Genomic DNA, 22,689 nt, shown 5'->3' on the forward strand with positions numbered 1-22,689 from the left:
GTTCTCAGCACCTGAGGCCAATGCTTGGACCAACCGAGCTATCTGCAGCAACCAGGGCTGATGCTTGGACCAATCGAGCCACAATTGAGAGAGCAGGAGAGGGAGGGGGAGAGAAGCAGATGGTTGCTTCTCATGTGTGCCCTTACCTTGGATCAAACCTGGGACACCTGCAGGCTGGCCAACACTATTTATGAGCCAACTGGCCAATGCCTATTCTGATTTCTAATAATTCCATATTTGGCAAAGTTTATTTTAAAAGTTATTTTAAAGTGTTATTTGCATATTAGCAAGCAATATGTAGGAGTCAAAAAGCGTGTTCTATTTCTAGGGTTCTAACTATATCACTAGTCATATTTTTATCTATGTAATCTGCCCTTTACCCTATATTTGAGTTTTTACTTCTAGGCTCTTAATTCAGCCTGGCTACATCAGAATATTTATTCAGCTTAGAAGCTATAGTGCTGTAAATTCTACTTTTAGTTCTCCTTGACCTTGAGCTGTGCCTAACTGAGATTAGCAGGCCTTTATATTCCTCTTGCTGAGCTTCAGCAAGTGATTGGAGGATGAATGGAAAACTTTACCTGTATAAGGATATTGACTGCCTATTACAGTACAACTGATAGTCTGGCTATTTTTGGCAATCATTTTCTTTTTCTTTTTTTTTCTTTTTTTTCAGTTTAAAAACTTATTTTGAAATGGCTTCTGATTTACAAAAAATACAAGACTAAAATAGTGCAAAAACCACTTGTATATCCTTAACTTTTTACTACATTTGTTTTAATATTTGCATTCTGCCTACATTTCTGCATGAGTTAATGGATGTGAATATATTTTTCTGAAAGTAGAAATATTCTCTTACCTAATTACAAGAGCATACTTATAGAAGTGTTCCTCCCTCCCTTCTGTATTTCTTCTACTCCATTGCTGTGCATTGTAGATGGCCAACTTTGTGTTTTGATTACTCCTTCCAGTGTTGTTTTTTTTCATAGATAAGCAGATACACATTGTTAACTTTTTTTTCTTACATAAAAGATATTATACTATTTATGTTCTTTTGTACTTTTTTTTTAGTTAGCAGTATTTCCTGGAAGTCAGTTCATACCAGATCATAGAAACCTTCCTCTTTTTCTTTTTTAAATAGCTGTATACTACTCTGTTTTGTATATGTGAGTTTTAGATCATCCTTGATAAGTAATTTTGTTGTGTGGATATAATGTATTTTTAAGTTGCTGGTGATGTATCTTTGGGGTAAATTCCTTGAAGTAGAATTTCTGGGTGGAGAAGTGAACATGTATTTTTGTTAGATATTGTTAAGTTTTCTCTCTGTAGGTGTACTACTCAACGTTCTTGATCGGTTCTAGGATTTTTAAGTGAAACTATGTATAACTAAACCAACTTTATCATAAGCTAATTGATATAAAGAAGAGTTAAGTTCCTATGACATCTAGTAAATGTTATAACAAAACTACCTATTTGAGGACCTGCAGTATTTTGTATTTATACCAGTGGAGCATAAGAGTAATTTCCTCAGCTTTGCCACAGAGGGTATTTTCAGGCTTTTGAATGTTACTAGTCTCATGAGTAAGAGATTAGTATTTTAGTATAGTTTCAATATTCTTGGTAGTTTTTTTTATTTCTGTCATATATATATTTACTTAAACTATCAGTCCTCTGATTTCACCTTACTTCCCCAGAAACACAGTCTTGTGTTTTTATGCCTTTATTTCTTAGAAAATTGGGGCAAAAATTTGGTTATCGATGGAACAGCTGGCATTTCTACCAGAACACCAGTTCTATTCCTTTTGGCATTCCTCATGTTTCATTTTGCATTGCTTTGCTAGTTCAGACATTTGAGGCTAATTAACTAAAATATATAAATTCTTCACAGTATAAGAATTTGGTTAACCTGTTCACATTTGATAAATTATACATATAGCCCCTCAATTAATAGTTAAGGCTATTTGTTAATCTCTAATAATATTTTTATAGTTGGAGCCATAATGACAGTAAATTTTTTTTTCTTCTTCCATAGAACATTCCTGACGTAGATGAAGAAGGCTATAGTATAAAACCAGAAGCAAATCAGAATGATATCCTTTTATTATCTGGAGGTTCTTTTCTTTTCTTTTTTTTCTTTTTTTTCTTTTTTCTTTTCTTTTCTTTTCTTTTCTTTTCTTTTCTTTTCTTTTTTCTTTTCTTTTCTTTTCTTTTCTTTTCTTTTCTTTTCTTTTCTTTTCTTTTCTTTCCCTTCCTTCCTTCCTTCCTTCCTTCCTTCCTTCCTTCCTTCCTTCCTTCCTTCCTTCCTTCCTTCCTTCCTTCCTTCCTTCCTTCCTTCCTTCCTTCCTTCCTTCCTTCCTTCCTTCCTTCCTTCCTTCCTTCCTTCCTTCCTTCCTTCCTTCCTTCCTTCCTTCCTTCCTTCCTTCCTTCCTTCCTTCCTTCCTTCCTTCCTTCCTTCCTTCCTTCCTTCCTTCCTTCCTTCCTTCCTTCCTTCCTTCCTTCCTTCCTTCCTTCCTTCCTCCTTCCTTCCTTCCTTCCTTCCTTCCTTCCTTCCTTCCTTCCTTCCTTCCTTCCTTCCTTCCTTCCTTCCTTCCTTCCTTCCTTCCTTCCTTCCTTCCTTCCTTCCTTCCTTCCTTCCTTCCTTCCTTCCTTCCTTCCTTCCTTCCTTCCTTCCTTCCTTCCTTCCTTCCTTCCTTCCTTCCTTCCTTCCTTCCTTCCTTCCTTCCTTCCTTCCTTCCTTCCTTCCTTCCTTCCTTCCTTCCTTCCTTCCTTCCTTCCTTCCTTCCTTCCTTCCTTCCTTCCTTCCTTCCTTCCTTCCTTCCTTCCTTCCTTCCTTCCTTCCTTCCTTCCTTCCTTCCTTCCTTCCTTCCTTCCTTCCTTCCTTCCTTCCTTCCTTCCTTCCTTCCTTCCTTCCTTCCTTCCTTCCTTCCTTCCTTCCTTCCTTCCTTCCTTCCTTCCTTCCTTCCTTCCTTCCTTCCTTCCTTCCTTCCTTCCTTCCTTCCTTCCTTCCTTCCTTCCTTCCTTCCTTCCTTCCTTCCTTCCTTCCTTCCTTCCTTCCTTCCTTCCTTCCTTCCTTCCTTCCTTCCTTCCTTCCTTCCTTCCTTCCTTCCTTCCTTCCTTCCTTCCTTCCTTCCTTCCTTCCTTCCTTCCTTCCTTCCTTCCTTCCTTCCTTCCTTCCTTCCTTCCTTCCTTCCTTCCTTCCTTCCTTCCTTCCTTCCTTCCTTCCTTCCTTCCTTCCTTCCTTCCTTCCTTCCGAGATAAAGAGACAGACTCCCATGTGAACCTTGACAGGGACCGTCTGGGGGCGATGCTCAAATCAACCGAGCTGTCCTCAGCACCTGAAGCTGATGCTTGCACCAGTTGAGCTCAGTGCCCAGGGCTGATGCTCAAACCAATCGTGCCACTGGCTGCAAGAGGGGAAGAGAGAGAGGAGGGGAGAGGGAGGGGAAGAGAAGCGAATGATCACTTCTTCTGTGTGACTTGACTGAGGATTGAACCAGGGACATCTGCATGCCAGGTCAACACACTTTCCACTGAGCCAACCCATCAGGGCCTGAATATTCTTATGGATTGTGTTGGCATGTAAACACTGTTAAATAATGTTACTTGTTTCCACATTTAAAAATTTATATTGAATTTATTGAGGTGATATTGGTTAATAAAATTATATTTCAAATTTTTAATTAATTATAATAAAATGACTCTATAGTCTTTATTTGACATGTTTTTGTTAACAAAATTCAGCAGTTATGTTTCTGTTAAAGTACATCTTATTTCTTAAATGTTTTTGTTACTTTTTATAAATGCCTGAAAAACTGGTTATGCATTAAGGCAATTACAAATTTTTTTTTAACTGGTAACTCACATACCAAAGAGAATCATTTCTACTCGTCTAGTGATTCTGATTCTGAAGATGAAGAACCAAAGAAGTATCGAATAGAAATCAAACCTATGCATCCAAATAACTCACATCATGCAATGGCTTCCTTGGATGAATTAAAAGTATCTATAGGAAATATAACGCTCTCTCCAGCAATATCTGTAAGTAAGAAAATGAATAAGCTTATATTGTACTTCTTATATAGAAGTCTTTTTTTTTAAATACCTCGTCTACCTACATCTGTTTAATTTTAAGAATAATAGAAAGTAAAACATTATTTAGCAATAGTTAATTATGTTGGGTAAGGAAATATTTAATTTATATATATATTTTTTTATTCAGCTTTATTGAGGTATATGGTTTATAATTTTTATACAGTCAGATGAACTTGATAGTTTGGCTTAGTTTTGCTTTCTTTTGAAAGTTAATACAGCCTGACCTGTGGTGGCACAGTGGATAAAGCGTCAACCTGGAAACGCTGAGGTCGCCGGTTCAAAACCCTGGGCTTGCCTGGTCAAGGCACATATGGGAGTTGATGCTTCCTGCTCCTCCCCCACCTCCCTTCTCTATAATAAATAAATAAATAAAATCTTAAAAAAAAATAAAAGAAAAGGAAAAAAAAGAAAGTTAATACAAAGGAAGCAAAAATGGAGAAAATACACTATTTCTGCATTTGTTGTATTTTATAAATAGTGCTGTATGGCTCAGGCAGAATTTTATGAACTGACAGTATTAATCTTTTAATCTTTTTCTCATCGAATTTTATTTTATTTTATTTTATTTTTTTTTTAAACTCATCTTTTTTTTTTTTCAAATATTTTATTTATTGATTTTTTTAGAGAGAGAGGAGTGAGAGAGAGAGACAGAGAGAGAGAGAGAAGGGGGAGGAGCAGGAAGCTTTGACTCCCATATGTGCCTTGACCGGGCAAGCCCAAGGCCTCGAACCAGCAACCTCAGTGTTTCAGGTTGACGCTTATCCCACTGTGCCACCACAGGTCAGGCCCTCATCGAATTTTAAACGTTTTCTTGTCCATGTTTTGTGACCTTGATGTAGAATGGAATTCTACAAAAATGAATTTAAAGAGTAAATGATGTCTTTGCATTTTTTGTCTATTACTATAACATTTGTTTTTCTATATTTTTCATAGAAGTAAAGAAAAATTAAGACTTCTTTGTTATAGTGATTAATTTTTCAGTTCTAAGATACCATATTTAATACTTTTCGGAGGAGAAAAAAATTATAATACATCTTTCCATTGATGTCATACTCTAAATTCAAAACTGTTTAACTATGGGTAAAGAGCATGTCTTAGAATGATGTATAGTATATTTGTACATGTTTATAACTGATATTAAACCCATTCTCCTTGATAATAGAGAATAAAAGTTCTTACCACTTCGTATTGTTAAGTAATTACATATTCTATATCTGTAGTCTATATCTGTGGTTTTCAACCTTTTTATACTTGGGGACCAGTGAAAATAGAATTATTTCGAGGACTCCTAAGGCACAGATCACCCTGAGCATAAGCAAATTTGACTAAGATCATTGGGTCTGTAGTCTTCATACAGCATCAGGATGGTTAACTCTTTCGCAGACCCACATGAAATTTCTGGTAGACCAGTCCATGTACCAGTGGTTAAAAATCACTAGTCTATATTGTATTTGTTTGGGTAAAAGTTTTTTGTCACAGTCACTCACTTTTAGAATTCAATTTTAGAACTATTTTTTTCTACCAAAAAGATTTCTGAAGTGAGGTTTTATTCTACCATTACTAGTAAAAATTAAAACTAATGCTAACATTAAATTATATATATATATGAAGTAGAAAGTTGTGAAACCATTAAACATTTTTATTGTCTAAGCAGAACTAATTTAAAAAATATATATGTAAGTAAATAAAAGCCTTAAAGAAGAATACACATCAAAATGTTTATTGTCTATCTCTGGGTGGTTTTAAATTTTCTCTTTCATACTTCATTTAAAAAAACAGTGAACATGTATTTATTTCATTCTCAAAATAAATAATTATGAAATTTTTAATTGTTGATATTGGGTAAGAAAAGAGGATATTGTGAGTATAGTTTGTTGCCTAATTTGCTTATACAACTTAAGTATTCTCTGACCCTCACCCCTCCCAGCGGTGTATGTGTTTTATGGTACATAGATTTTAGGTATGGTTCAGAAGGGAATAGGCATTATTAGAGCTGGAAAATATGATATTTTAAATTCTAAAATAAACATGTCGTTTTTTTTTTCTTTCCATGTACTACTAGAGACACAGCCCAGTAAGTGCAAGATTTTATATTTGTATCTATTGACTTAAAAAAAGAATTGTAATGCTTGAACATTGATTTTCAAAATATTTGTGTTTTTAAAATTAGCAAGTCATAGTAAGTTGCTTTTGATATTTAATAGTTTAATATTTTAAAAATTTATTGAATTTTTAAAGTACATGTATTTTTACTATAAAACAAAAACTACTGAAAGTTTTTTCTGTACATCTTTTTATGTAACTACAGTTTACAATTGAGCAGATATACTAAAAACTTAAGATTTAGGTTTCCAGTATTAACATTTTACAAAATATTTCATTACCAAATTAAATTATTTATTTAATGGCACTTAGTTTTTGCATTTCTGTTTTAGGTGCAGATGAATCAGAATTTGTCTAGTAAGTTTAACAATTAAGTTTGTTGTTTTATTTCTATTAAAATTTATCAGGCAACTCGATGAGCTTACAGTCTTAAATATGTAGTTATAGAAAGTTTTTCTCATTATGAGCCTTAACAACAGACTAAAAGGATACTTACTATTTTATAACAGAAGACAAATCATTTATATTATTTTTTTTACCTTTGAGACATGCCTAAACTTTAATACCTGACTATAACATGGTTTAGAAATCAGCAAAGCAAAGAATAGCTTTTGATTAAAAATGTTAAACTGATGCCCTGGCTGGGTTGCTCAGTGGATAAAAGCATCAACCCAGCACACTGGAGGTTGTGGGTTCGACCCCTGATCAGGGCACATACAAGAAGCAATCAATAAATGCACCACTAAATGGAACAACTAAATGAAACTACACTGCTCACAAAAATTAGGGGATATTTTATAGCTTCATATTCATTTTTGAAATATCCCCTAATTTTTGTGAGCAGTATATGAGCTGGTGCTTCTCTCCCTCTCTCCTTCGTCCTTTCTCTTCCTCAATTCCTCATTCTCCCTCTTTCCCTCCCTCTCTTACCCTACCCCTTTCTCCTCCCTCCCACTCTCTCATGACCCACCCCTTCTTCTCTTTCACAAATCATTTAACACATTTTTTAAAAACAATGTTAAACTGTTTAATTGGCATAACTGCCTCATTAGTTGGAAGGCATTTATAAGATGATTAGTCTTTAATTTTATCCATTGTTAAGTCATATTATATGATTTTTAATATAGCAATTTGATTATATTAAAACATTTTGGGGGTGCTAATTCTTGTGCAGAAGTATGCATAAAAGTAACAGGTTGTGAGGAAAAGAACTGAGGCCCTCCACTCAAAAGTTACACAATTCTATAAATATGATGCTTAAAAACTTCAGCATTAATCCTAATAAAAATTCTAGCTCTGTTAAAAAGACCTATTAAATTTATAATAAATACCAAGTAAAAAGTAGGATTTTACTTTAAAAAAAGAAATGGTGAGTAGCTCTACAATAGGGGATATGCATAAAATGATAACAGAGGGATATCAACTTATGGAGACAGGACAAAAGGCAGAAAGATGAAGAACAGCACAATAAGAACTTTGAGGGAAAACAAATGCTGAAGCCAAATGGGAGAATGTGATATGAACAAGCATCATATGTAATGTGGTGTTCCTTTAGTTTGTTGTAGTTACCCATGTTGATGTGTTTTGTATTCCTTAGCTATTGTTTGTTCATGCAAAATATTGATGAGGTGCAGGGAAAATTGCTTATGAACCAGCATGACTTTTGCATTACTGTTGCCTTTCCTCTGTTTACTAGTTGCTTATGAAATGATGCATCTTACAAATGTAAAGGTAGCAAAACAGACTATCTTACAGGGACTGTTGCTCTAGGTTGTAATACAAATTTCAGTTTTTTAAAATAGGGAGTCCTTCAAGAGTTGGTAACTACTTTTGATCAATATAATGACTGATAATATTCTTAGAATTTGAAAAAAGCTTTTATGATTCATCAACTAAAATTTTTGAGTTATATTTACATAAGTATTTAAGCATTTGTTTCAGTTTGTAAATTTGCAGCTCATATTTTTCCTTTTTGAACAGCCATTTTATTTTAATAAATGAGAGGTTAGTTGATTTGTCATTTCTCACCAAACTTGATTGAAGAAATAAAGATGTAGCAGAAATTCAGCTATTATTTTAATATTCTTCACAATAGAAAACATTAAAGACCTATTTTCCTTCACAACTGTTTATATTTGTTATTAGTTCCAGAATTTTTAAGTTGTTTACAGTAATGAGATAATTTTTAATTAGGTGAAGAGTTAACAAAATCGAAACCATCTGCTGTATCCAATGAGTAAGTCCCATGTTTAAATTTCTTTAAAAATTATTTCTGGAGCAAGTCTAAGTTCACAGCAAAATTGAGTGGAAGGTACAGAGTTTTTGTATATACCCCTGCCCCCACATATGCTCAGCCTTCCCCACCAGAGTAGCTCCATTGTTATAATTGATGAACCTACTTATGTGTGATAATTGACATGTCATTATCACTCAGAGTCCGTGGTTTACACCAGGGCTTAGTCTTGGTGTTATATATCCTGTGAGTTTTGACAAATGGATTAATAATATGTTTATTGTTATGCTGTTATATAGAGTAGTTTGCCCTAAAAATCCTTTTTTGTCTACCTTTTTATTCTTCCCTCCCTACTACCTTTAAATTTTAAGTATACCTTGTCTTGTTTTCTAGAAATTTATCAATGTTATCTCTGCAGTTTCATTTCCAGTAAGGTGTGAATTATCCTATGTTTCTTAAACTGTCAGGTGCCATGTGAAGTTTTTTTAAATTATTTCTCATTTGACAATATTTTTATGATAGTATTTTTAAAAAATTCATTCAACTTTGTTTGGCCTTGATGGCCTTGCTGTTTCTAAATGAATGATAATACGCCAAGTTTATACATAGACATGTTATTTTTGTGGAAATTTTCTCACTTTTTCCCTTCAATTTTGGCTGTGACCTTGTAAAATAGATTATATATTACATGAGCTTCAAAATAAGGAAGTGTCTCAACTTAAAAAAGGAGAGGTCTAGAAGGCATGCTGCCAGCTGTTAAATATTTTAAGTCAGTGTTGCATGGTTCCGTTTTCTCTGTGTCTATCAATAAGAATACTTTATTTTAATGTTTTCTGAGTAGTGTTTTAATGAGTAAAAGTAGGTTTAATTAATGGATAATTAAATAATAAATGGATAGTTTAAAACTATTTGATACTTTTTAAGCTAGGCACTGATTGAGCTTAGTGTTCGTATTTAATTGATTTATCAAATCTAAAGATAAGTTTTATAGTGTTTTAAAACTTTGTCTTTAGGAATCAGTTTTGCAGTAGTGATTCTAGGCTTTATCATGCAAGATGCAGTATGTGTCCATGTAGGTGCATATTGAGATACTAGATATGTGCCTATAGATCATTGTAACATTTTTTACAAGGCTATATCATGGACCTGTGTTCTAATATTTTGAAAAAGTATATTTTTAAAAATAATAGCACTTGGAGACATTAAAATATTATTTTAATGGATATTAATCTCTTTTTTATACCTTAAATATAGATACTTTTTAATTATCAATAATACCTCAATAAAGCTGGAAAAAATAACTTAAAGAGTTGGTAGCTAAGATCAGGTGCTTCAGTAGTCTAGATTTTATATTCATATAAAAGTTTCTATTAAAGAGCCAGGAGTTGAATCCAGAGAGTAATCAGTACAGTGGATTCCAAGGGGTCAGTGGAGGAAAATTTTTGGTTATGCGGCATGTTGAGGGTTTTTTTTTGTTGTTGTTGTGAAATCAGAATATTGATCCCCTTAATGATTTTTGTCCGTAGTCTTGGGTATGTCTCATAAAAAGGCATGTTTGACAGATGTTTCACCAGACTGGCTTAGTGGCCCAAGCGGTGGATTCCCCAGGGAGAAACCCTCTGCCCTTACATGATCTACTGCAGTGATCAGATCTTTGAAGTTTATATCAAGTTGTTAGGCTTACCTGTGTACATGAGAAGTACTTTTTAAAAAATCTTTTACCCTTTTTCTTTGAAAATAAGTATGACTTTATAAAATTTCTATTTGATTTCATGTCACTTAAGACCTGATGTTGTAGAATTAAATAGCTGTGTGTCCTTAGGCAGCTTATTTAGAGATTCTGTACTGCATTTTCACATTTGTAAAGTTTAAATCATTTCCATTCTGACAGACCCTGAGATTGTTAAGAGTATAACAAAGTGTGACCAATGGGGATTAATCTCCTAATACTCTCCCCACCTCCTTCACACAGTGTTATTGTAAATTCTGCTTATAAAAGTTAACAGATATTGGTTTATTAAATTTGTTAAGTTTCTTCACATATTCCATTGGCAGAACATTCATTTTTTTTATATAAATGTTAAGCTATTATAATTTTGTGAAATAATAAGTAACTAGATTTTATACTAATAAAATATTCCTTTATTAAAATCTTTATTTTTAAAATATTATAATAGGAAAGGGACCAGTGATTTACTTGCTTGGGACCCTCTGTTTGGACCATCTCTTGATTCATCTTCAGCTTCATTAACTTCATCATCATCATCAGGTAAATATATGTAACATGCATATATTTATATATTTTAAAATGAAGAATTCAGTAGTTATTTTTCCTAATTGATTTATTCATTACTTCTTGTTATACTTAATGATCAGAAAATTTAACTTGTCCTCTGATCATATTACCAGATAAAAGTGATTTTATAATGGCTTTGTTAAAGACCCTCTGACTTAATAAAAATTTATCAAACCTCAACAAGTTTTCTTTTTCATTATATATTTCTAGGCATCACTCCTGTATTGATGCTCAAATAATCTTACTGTTTTTAGAGAAAATTCAACTGTATAGATGTGCATTAATGTAACCAGTGTTTTCTTGATGGACACCGAAGTTGCATTTAGTTTTCCAATATTATGAACATTTATGAATATAACAAATTTTGTGCAGTTGTTTCATAATGCCCTTATACTAATTGATTAATATAAGATTTATGAGTCACAAGATACTCTCATTGATACTTATTGCCAAACTACTTTCCAGAAAGGTTTTAGCACTTCCCAAGCAATGTCTGAATGGACTTGAGTACTTTTTGTTTTGGCAAGAATATGTTGTTTTTTTCCCCTCAAAATCTAAAATTTCATTTGCCAAACAGGCATCAAAAATGCATGTTTAATAAAACTGCTGCTTGTTTAAAGCAAGAAAATAAAATCACTTTAAGTAGATCTTCAGCTATCTCTTGTATTTTAGAAATGCCATACTTACAGTATTGGAGATGAAGGGAGTGCTAGAATGGTGGAGCAAGAACTTGATCAAGTTCCTGCTATGTCACTCTGCTAGGAGCTATGCCCATTATTAAATTTATCCTTATTAACTGCTGCAGGAAGCTCTTTTTATTGTCCCAATTTTATAAATGAAAAATGCAAACCTCAGCAATGATCAGGAACTTCTCTAAGATCATATAACTGGGAAATGATGACGCATAGAAATAAACGTGCATCTTATTAATTCTAAAATCTTTTGTACTCTAGCAGATTAACAGAACAGTAAGCCTTATTGAAACATTTTACTATAAATAATAAAATAAAAGTATGTAAAATTGGATTGTTTACAAACTAATATTTTTAAAAGAAATTTTAATTGTATTTTAGGCAACCTTAACCTGAAACAACTTGTAATTTAGAAGGGAAAGTGATCTGTACCTAATACTTGTAAAATAGCAAGAAATAGTCAATGGATAATTGAACATATTCTGAAATATCATTATAGCCTTTTTCAATGGGTGTTTATTACTAATTAGTTTTATAAAAATAACCTTAATAATAGGTTGTGTAAGGAAAGTAAAATTGTACAGGAAAAACCTAAGTTATTGTTAGGTCTTTTTGTTTGTTTATTTAATAAGAGTGTCAGAAGGGTGTTTTGTATTTAGAATAAAGAGAATCCTAAGCAGTGTCTTTCAATTTTGTTAATATTCTTTTATGAATTATTTTTTCAAGTCTTTCATAAAAAATTTTCACATTGGTATTGCAGAGTTTTTAGTTATATTTGTAACTGTCCTTTGCTTCTCACTATTTTCTTCAGCACAGTCTCTTTATTTTCAAAAAAGCTCTCTTTTCTCTTGCTACCTGTCTAAAGAATGTTTTGCCTATATCACTTCTAATTTCAGGTAAAAAGTTATGTATTTTTATTCAGTGGTCATTTGGTGTTTAGTAAGTAGAACATGGTAAAACATTTATTAACCTTTCACTAGTTTTAAAATTCACTGTGGTATGCATTTTTAACCTTCTTATATAATCTGAAAAATGTCATAAATTATTTTGCCCTTTGAAGAATATTAGCGATGTTGAAAGAGATCATTATTGTTACACAGTAATTAATAGCACCACCAGAAAGCACAAATAAATTTCCTTTCGCTTCATGGTTAAGTCAGTGGATTTTCTTTATTGATGAAATTCATATCTCAGTGGAACTCAGACAGCATTCTAGAGATTGCATTGGAAAGCTGAAAATACCTTTGGGTTTCCTTGATGTTTAAATGAGAGATCTTCCAACAGCTGCTTCTTTGAGGACAAAGTGACCTTTGCCATAATATCATATGCCCTGAAAAATTACTGACAAAATTTTTCTTCTGCATTGTCATTATTGCTTCTTGAATCTAGAATAGTATCTTTCTTTGTTCAGATAAAAAATGGTATGGGAGCTCGAACAGGTGGTGGTGCAGTATATAGAATGTTGGCCTGGAATGCAAGGACCCAGGTTCAAAACTCTGAGGTTGCCAGCTTGAGCACGGGCTCATCTGGCTTGAGCACAGGCTCACCAGCTTGAGCATGGGGGCACTGACTTGAGTGGGGGATCATAGACATGACCCCATGGTTGCTGGCTTGAGCCCATGGTTGCTGGCTTGAGCAAGGGTCACTCGGTCTGCTGTAGTGCCCAGTCAAGGCACATATGAGAAAGCAATCAATGAACAACTAAGGTGCTGCAATGAAGACTTGATGCTTCTCATTTCTCTCCCTTTCTGTCTGTCTGTCACTATCTGACCCTCTGTCGCTGTCGCTAAAAAAAAAATGGCGTGGGAAACATGCCCTATTTTCCTTAGGCATTGTCAGAGGACAGGTGTGGATTAGCTCTTGTCTCCTATGTTTTTATAGTTTACAGGCCACTTCTTATTTCTTCATAAACTACATCTAATGGACAATTCTTATAAGTGAGCTCCACCATCAACATCACCACACTATTACCAAAAAAAACCACAATTAAGACAGTTATCTTGTAAATAATTATAATCTGAAAGCAGTGCTTAATTGGTATAGATATATAAATTTATTGTTAATTTATAATTAGTAGATTCATTTATAAACAGTTGTATTAATAAGTTTTATTATCTTTCCTCAATCAGCAGTTTCTCAATTATTTGAAGGAGCTGAACTTAACACTTCTAAGTAGGCTTGGTTTTGAGTTAGTCTAAATGCCATTTGGACAGACCACTAGATTGATTAATAATGAAGTTTCAGGTGTAAATGTCTATTATGTTAGGCTCTCACAAGTTTGAAATAATTTGAGTGTTGGTCAGCGCTTGTTTCATGATAATAAACATATCTGTAAAGTAAACATATCTGTAAAGTAAACGCACAGGGAGAAGAGATGGTCCGCAGGTTGGTGCACATTTCTTGTGTATAGCTTACAGGAGGAGTGCAGCATGAAGGAACTGCTGACTGGAAAAAGGCAGCAGCCTTCAAAACAAAACTCCGTTTCTTACCAGCTTTCTACTACTTTCTTCAAGCAATCTAAAAGATGCTTACCTCTTTTATCCCTTCATTCATAACCCCCGTGACATTTACTTTCACTCTTGTGTGACTTCCTTTTTATGCCTTCATTCCTCCATCACTGACCAAGGGTCCTCAAGCCTTATGTTTTGTTTCCCCTTGCATATACTTCGGCCCATTTATATATTTTACCTTTTACACATCTGTAAACTTATTAAAGTTACTGAAATATATTTTCCCATCCATAGTAATATTCTTCAGTCTCTGAATTATGTGACTTTTGATGATGTACACTTGAAGTCCACTCATTAATATCTACCATGATAAGTTATTTTTAATTAAAAATACTAAGGTTAGCACTTCTGATTTATAAAATGGCAAAATCTGCAACTGACATTGAATAACAGTGAACACTAAATTTCTATAGGATTTAGGGAAAGTTAAGTGATTTCTTTCCAACACTTACCAAAAAATAAATTAGTGATTTATGGAAATTTTTTTAGTAAAGATAATTTTAATACTTTTATCACAAAAAATGTTATGGTGTAGTTCAATTTAAAAGTCAAATTATAGTTTTAATTAAGGTAAGTTTCATTTAGAGTTCATGTTTCTATTTTAAAAGTGTTTCAAAGGCTTGGTCTTGCACTGCTGTCAGTAAAGTAGGTGGATGGTCAAAAAACTAGAGACCTTAGGCCCTAAATATTTTGTTTACAACAGCCAGATTTAATTTATCAGCTTTAATTTTATAAATGAAATGTATAAATAATTGAAACAGTAATACAATTTACGTGTGTCAGTTTTATTGAAAATTTAATGACTTTCCAGGAATAATATTGGTAGCCTCAAAAAAAGGCATATTTGATTGATAGGGCCCCAGTATTTCACCAAATATCTATAATTATATATTTTTTTAAATTCTTAAAAAATGAACTGTGAATTCTGACAGTTCCTCTATAACAATGTCTTTATGTAGGATTGCTACATACTAATGATTTTCTTCAAATTTTCTTTTTCCCCCACCAGCCAGGCCTGCGACTCCTCTCTCTGTGGGCACCATCGTCCCGCCTCCCAGGCCCGCTTCCAGACCAAAGCTCACTTCAGGCAAACTTAGTGGGATTAATGAAATAGTATGTACTCAGCTGTTTCTTTTCTTTCTTTTTTAAAATTATAACTGTCTTGACTTAACATGCAAATGATATCTTTCTATATGCACCTTTACAGTCAAATGCTTGGAATTATCTACTCAGGCTTCTAAGTATAGAAAAGCTTTCCTCAAATAACACTTCCTTCACTCTTCCATTGTACTTCATTATCACACCTGTGGAACAAGACGTTGTTCAGGAGGAAAAAGATTTCCTGAGAAAGTTGGGACATTATAAAAATACTGTTTGGTACCCATTGTTTCACAGTTGAGAAGCAATTTTTATATAATTCTGCTTAAAGTCAAATATTAAGGAGAAATCCTTCTTAGGCCTTAGAAGTATACCACCGGGAGAGTCCTAGAGGGCATCTAGTTCAGCTTTCTTTATTTTGTGTATAAGGAAACTTAATTCATATCACTTCATTAACTTGTATGTATTAAGTACATATTGCTGTACAAAAGAAAAAAGCATTGGTCTTCAAAAGTTGTCAAATAATGAAAATAATTTTAGGTGTTCTATTCAGAGTGAGGCTCTCTCAAACCGGTTTTTTTTTTTTTTTTACCTCTGATCTATTCTGCTTTGTTTTTATCTTTTACACTAATTGCCAGTTTAATTGCGAGAATTGAATTTCTGAAAGTCAAGCTTAATCTTTTCCCTCTGATAATGCATATCTTGTGGTTCGCCAATAATTCACGTGACTGAATGTTTTAGCTGCATTATCAGACCAACTCTCCAGCTTTCTCCTCTTTGTAGCCTGGGTTTCAGCCACTTGAAACTTCCACTGTTCCCCAGACATTTGCTTGTTTATACACTCATGTCTAATTATGCCCCCTCTATCTGAAATGCCCCTCAGTTTTCTTTAAGACCCTGTTAAATATCACCACCTAGGAAAAGCCATCTTTGATCCCTACTCCTCCCCCAGAGGATTTAATGATTCTCTTCCCCATTCCTATATACATTGCTTTTATTTCTCTTAGTGCACAAATCACATTGTATTCGCCCCTCCCCCTCACCAGCCATATTTACTCCATGTACTTTATGACTATGTCATAGCCGATTTCATATTCTTAATACTGTGCATAATACTGGTCATGTGAAACAAGTGAGAAAATGTTTCCGTACCAAATGAAAAGGCTTGAGCACTAAATGTTGAAATGGTGACATCTTTTTTTCACCTCCATCCCAATGAACAGAATTAGAAGTTATACCAGCTGCTAAGGAAATGGTTATTATTTAAGTAATATAAAAATTATTACATGTTAATAACATGGATATTTTCCTGATTACAAAAGCAGTATATGATCACGTTATAAAATTTGGGAAATAGATAAAACACAGACCATAAAAATTCCTTCTGTATTTTATCAAAGATTAAGCAGTTGAGATTTTATATATTTTCTTCCTCTCTCCCTCCCTCCCTGCCTGCCTCCTTGCCTTCCTTCTTTCCTTCTTTCCTTCCTTCCTTTTTCTGTCTTTTTCTTTCTTTTGTGAGGGGAGAGGAGGCAGAGAGAGACCCTGACCATGTGCCCTGACCGGATCCACCCGGCAAGCCCACTAGGGGGTGATGCTCTGCCCATCTGGGGCCCTTGCTCCGTTGCAGCCAGAGCCATTTATTTATTTATTTATTTATTTATTTATTTATTTATTTTTAGTGCCTGAGGTGGAGGGGAGCCATCCTTAGCACCTAGGGCCAACTCACTCCAATTGAGCTATGGCTGCAGGAGGGGGGAAGAGAGAGAGAAACAAGAGGGGGAAGGGTAGAGTAACAGATGGGCGCTTTTCCTGTATGCCCTGACCAGAAATCGAACCCAGAACATCCACACACTGGGCTGATGGTCTATCACTGAGCCAACCATCCAGGGATCCTTTCGTTATTATTTGAATGCATAAATACTTATTTATTCAGAAGTAGTAAAATACAGTTGTTAAAAGCACAAGTTTATTAGCCACAAATTATCTGAGCAACAATAAGTAGGGTATTTATATGAGATCTCAGTTTTTTTAGGGGTAAAATGGGTATAATGATAATAGCTTGTTGTGATACTTAAATTAGAATATTTTCAAGTGCAAGTAATTGCTCAATAAGTTAGTTACTATGAAATGGTATGTGTATATTTTTTAAATATAAGGTCTTATATATTTTTTATTCTTGAATATATTTTGGGAATGTCTTTCTATATCATGAATTATTCCATAGTTTTCAAACTTCTTTAAAGTGGTAGAATTCTTTGTCAAATAAGCTTGTTTTTAAGTCTTTAAATAAGTAAAAGTGGGACTTTTATAGTGAATCCTTCACATCACCCTTCACTCGCTGCTCTTGCCTTTAGTGCTTTCTAGACACTACTTTTTAAGGGAAACCATTTGAATTAGTGCATAGAATAAATGCTCTCTCTATCTTCTGCACTATTGCCAACACTAAATTTGCAAAAATGTGTAGAAATCTTTATTTGACATTTAGTTTATTTCCAAGTTTCTGTTATAAACAATGTCTTAATGTATATTCTTATGTTTACTTCTTTGCAGACATTATTTCCCTAGTAAAAATTTTAAAATTGAAATCCATGAACTAAATGGTATGAGAATTTCCAAGACTCTTGATGATTATTTTTCTCTTGTTCACCAGAAAGGTTATGCTGATTTGAATTCTCTTCAGCTGTACATTGGAGTGCCCTGTTTCTTGCATGCTTGTATGTGCACTTTTGTCAGAAGGTCTATAACTACACCTTCCCCGCACCTCTTCAGAGAACCCCTCGTTGATCTAGAGCAGTGGTTCTCGAAGTATGGTTGCAAGACCAGCAGCATTAGCATCTCTTGAGAAGTTGGTGGAAGTTCCATTCTCTCGCTTCACCCCAGACAAATCAGAAACTCTGGGGAGTGGCACAGCACTTGTGTTTTAACGAGCCCTTGAAGTGATTCTGATGCATGCTAGTGTTTGAGAACCACTATTTTGTGATGTCCAGTAGAAATATAATACAAGTGATGTATATAATTTTAAATGTTCTAGTAGCCACATAAAAAAGTAATAACACAATGAAGTAGAATTTATTTTCATATATAAAAAATATCAGTTTAACATGTAATCAACATAAAAACTATTGAGCTTACATTTTTTGTGTGTAAAATCTTCAAAATCCACTGTTTTATAGTTACAACTCATCTCAAGTTAATACTTGCCACATTTCCAATGCTAGTAGCTACTGTATTAGACAGTGGCTTTCTATAACAAGAGTAAACCACTTGAGAAAAGAGCTATTTTTGCCTTTTCCTAAAAAATTGTAAAAGACTCATTCTAAATTGTAGACTGTAAAAAAGCAGCCCCATTATGTTGGTCGTAAGGCCATGGGAGAAATGTCTCCATAGTAGTTGATTTCAAGATTTTCCAAGTTTGTTAGTTTCAAATTAGCTGTTGAATTTAATATTTGCTTGGCCTCATATCTTGCACTGCCCCTATCTGAATACATACACATTTTTTACTCTTGCTCTAGTTTTCAACCTATTTTTTTGTAATAATGAGTCATCAAAAAGCCATTCTCTGGAATTAACAGTTTAAAAATAGTTAAATGGGAGGGGGGGGTTACTAATTATAAAACACTTTGGGACAGTACTTTCAAGTTTCCATAAAAGTTTATATCTTTATATTTATGCAATGAATAGTTGACTAATTTTAGTGTATGAATGTTGACCTAACCCAGTAATCAGCAAATTCATTAGTCAACAGAGCCAGATATCAACAGTACAATGATTGAAATTTCTTTTGAGAGCCAGACTTTTTAAACTTAAACTATATAGGTAGGTATATTCCTTATCCGGGTAGCAGCCCGCATGTGGTGTTTTGTGGAAGAGCCACACTCAAGGGGCCAAAGAGCCACATGTGGCTTGCGAGCTGTGGTTTGCCGACCACTGACCTAACCCATGGGCCTGACACATAGTAGGCATTAAATCAATATTGTATTTGTTTAATTCTTTTATTAACAGGAAAAGGGTTTTTTTGTTGTTGTTTTTTTTACAGAGACAGAGAGAGAGTCAGAGAGAGGGATAGATAGGGACAGACAGGAACGGAGAGATGAGAAGCATCAATCATTATCCCTTCGTTGCCACACCTTAGTTGTTCATTGATTGCCCTCTCATATGTGCCTTGACTGTGGGGCTACAGCAGACTGAGTAACCCCTTGCTTGAGCCAGCGACATTGGGTCCAAGCTGGTGAGCCTTGCTCAAACCAGATGAGCTCGCGCTCAAGCTGGTGACCTCGGGGTCTCGAACCTGGGTCCTTTGCATCCCAGTCCGATGTTCTATCCACTGCGCCACCGCCTGGTCAGCCAGGAAAAGGTTATTTTTAATTAGGCTAGTATGCCTTATTTTACAAAGTGAAACACCTCAGGAAGTATTGCTAATGTATTGTTGGAACAATTAGGAATTTGGAAGGAAAAAATTCATTCACCAAGGTAAAAGAGAAATGAATTGGAATTATTTTTTATATTTGTTTTTATGTTAAACTAGAAAAGTGGGAAGATAGTAGAATTAAGATTTTCTCAAGCCGCTGTATGGCATTAACTTTCTCAATGAGAAAGCATTAAAACAAATTATAAAAAAAATGTGAAGATTTGTAAAACCGCAAGTAAAGGGCAACCAATATTTAGGGAGAAAATATTTGCAGCAAATAAAGTAAATGGTTAGTGAAAGCTCAGATCATACTAAGTCCTCCCAAAACTAAATCTGAAAGCTAATGCATACAGCTCGTAAAAGGGAATGTGCCAATTTTATTGTTATCTATAAAATTAGCTAAAACTAAAATTATATTTTCCTTCTTCTAAGGCCAATCCATTCATTGCGACAAGAGTGCAGGGAAATATTTTTTTGTATTTATAAGCAATAGGGTAAAGTCAACTCTTGGGAAGCAGTTTGGCAGTAAGTGTGAAAAGACTTCATAGTTTAAATTAATCATTTAACTTCTGAGAATCTATCTTAAGCATACTTTTTGAAATACGGAATATGTTTTATGTACAAAGATTCTCTTGACAGCATTATTTTAAAATAGCCTTTTCAGCTTTTATTCTCAAAAATTATTTGATCTATGCTATCTCTAATTTTGAGTTATAAGAAACACATAATAAATTTGGTTTAATATATTAAAATGAAACTTCTCTGATACCTAATAATAATAATCTTTTCTGATAATGGAGGAATTGCTTTGACATTTTGATAAATAAATTTTTGTTTTTAAGCCCAGGCCATTCAGCCCACCTGCAACTTCCAATACCAGCCCGCCTCCTGCTGCTCCTTTAGCCCGGGCGGAAAGTTCTTCTTCTATCTCATCTTCTGCTTCGTTAAGTGCTGCCAATACTCCAACAGTAGGTGAGGAATTATAATTGATTACATATGAAAGTTAGCATCCAAAGTGTGATCAGGCTGAAGGGTTTTTTTTTATTCGTTTGTTTGTTTAATGGGCTGGTGACGAATTTAACATTAGAAATTTATATTTTCTGGAAACACACTTGGCATTATCAAACGAGCCATATTTTTCTTTTTCCACATTTTTCTTATTCTCAGTTTATATTATCTAAATAGGAGAATTTTAACCACGGTCAGCACTGTTAAAAATGCATCAAATTTATCTGAAACTAATACAACATAACATTGAATATAAACTGAAAAGAAAGAATGCATCAAATTTATAAACTACTGACCAATATGAATATGTAGTTGAAGGCAACTACTGTGAACTGATATTTGCATTCTTAAGTTTGTCTTTTAAAAACTATTCAACGAAAAAAGGGGTTTTATTCTTGCAATGGATTATTATTTTCTACAAGAATTAAAATTATGAAGATTTAAAAGTTATTAGGGCAAAGCTATATAAACCTAAACCTTACTGAACAAATTCAGTATTACATTTCAGTATTACATTTAGATTTTTGCTCAAGAATTTTTTCTGTCATCACCTTTATCCGTATATTTCTGCGAATTCTTACTACCTTTCTCACTGTCACTACAATAAACAAATCACAAAGCCACTTAAATAAGGCAGCTGGGTTTTGGGAGCAACAACTTCTCATCAAAATTATAACTGTCCCGTTGCTGCTGCTTCTAAGTAATAATGGATTTATCCTTGATAATGTACATCACTGATTTGTAATAACGGGACATAATTCTCATTCTCAAAATGTGGTCTTTGGACCTGCAGCATCTGTTTGCATCACCTGGAAACTTAGAACTATTATTACCTTTTAAATCCAAAATGCTGAGAGTGGGGCTAGCAGTCCTTGAATAGGTCTTCCATGTAATTCTGATGCATGCTGAGTTTGAGAATCACAGTCCTAATTAAGCTGATTTAATTATATCTAATTTGATTTGTCAAAACTCACACAGGAGGAATGCATGTCGTGTCTCTGGCCATTGTAAAAATGGCATAAGTAATATAGGCGAAAATGAGATAGAAAATGATTGGATTTTTACATGTACGAATATGATATTACCGTCGTACTTTATATACCTTTGTACACATAGCATTTTCTCATCTTTTAACTTTATGTAAACACAATATATCTGGTAAGTTTGTCTCTTTGCTTGCGATAACAGCAATTCTTATTTTTTTTGTTTGTATATATTATTTTGTTAATTTATTTCTGTAGAATCTACATTTTAGTTATAAAATACATAGATGGGTCCTATTAGAAATCAGGCAGGTGAGCTAAACTAAAATTAGCTTCAGTTCTTTTCTGTTATCTCTAGATTATTCAGAAGGTTTTTTGTTTGGGATGGAAACTTTTTGATTGAGTTGGGATATAAGTTTTTAGTTTGATCCAGTGTGGGCAATAGAACCACAGGAGCTAACTGATAGTGCAGGCAGGATCTGTGTGGATTTTATACAGCAAAATTTCTTTAAATAAATTCTGCTTCTTTATTATGATGCCTACTCAGCTCTTTCATTGTCAATTTATGATTCTTATTGTTTCTTGAAAGTATTTTTTCCTGCAATATTTTTTTTATTTAAATATGATAGAAGATGATAATTTGATTGGGACACTGTCTGAAATTGAAAAGCACTGTGAGACTACACAAGGTATTGTATCAAAAGCAAATGTATGTGTTAACAAATGATCCTAAAGTGTATCTAAAATTCTTTGTTATCTAAATTTTCCTTTTCCAGCAATGTATGGCATCTAAGAAGTCAAGAATAACTCTGATGTTTAACTATATATCTCAATTTTGTACTAATTATGTCCAGTTGCTATACAGGATCCATTGATACCAAATCCCCAAATATAATTCTAAAGCCAGAGAAAGTGATTATGAAAGAAGCAGAAAAATATGTCAGTTAAGGTACCAATCTGTCATGCCTCCTCAGCAGTGTTTGGCATGTATTAGTAGCCAGTAAAAGAGCTGTTGTAATTTTGTGAATAAATTTTTATATTATTGGGCTTTTAATTTTTATCTGAAATTTTAAGTTGTCTTGTTTTGATGGGGGTTTACTTTTCCCAATGGTGTAGAAGCAGCAGTACCTATTTCCATGTATTTTTAATCACTCAGCTATTTTTCTAACTATGAAGAACTAAGTCAAAATTTCTTCAAATTCTCAGATACCACAAAATCTTCCTGTCCTGTAAAGCTAAGAAAAGAAAATATCTTTCTTACTA

At 33.7% G+C, this 22,689-nt stretch overlaps 1 protein-coding gene across 1 annotated transcript in view; it reads left to right on the top strand.

The window, feature by feature from the left end:
* The window catches only part of FCHO2 (FCH and mu domain containing endocytic adaptor 2), a 146,465-nt gene that overhangs the window by 107,183 nt on the left and 16,593 nt on the right, over positions 1–22,689 (top strand). The window contains exons 12-19 of the mRNA XM_066377004.1: positions 2,033–2,090; positions 3,863–4,038; positions 6,155–6,166; positions 6,528–6,552; positions 8,389–8,431; positions 10,606–10,697; positions 14,936–15,039; positions 20,278–20,407. Coding sequence (XP_066233101.1) covers positions 2,033–2,090; positions 3,863–4,038; positions 6,155–6,166; positions 6,528–6,552; positions 8,389–8,431; positions 10,606–10,697; positions 14,936–15,039; positions 20,278–20,407 — 640 coding nt within the window. The remainder of the gene's footprint in view (positions 1–2,032; positions 2,091–3,862; positions 4,039–6,154; positions 6,167–6,527; positions 6,553–8,388; positions 8,432–10,605; positions 10,698–14,935; positions 15,040–20,277; positions 20,408–22,689) is intronic.

Source organism: Saccopteryx leptura, chromosome 1 (genome assembly GCF_036850995.1).
Source record: "Saccopteryx leptura isolate mSacLep1 chromosome 1, mSacLep1_pri_phased_curated, whole genome shotgun sequence".
Classification (NCBI taxonomy): domain Eukaryota; kingdom Metazoa; phylum Chordata; class Mammalia; order Chiroptera; family Emballonuridae; genus Saccopteryx; species Saccopteryx leptura.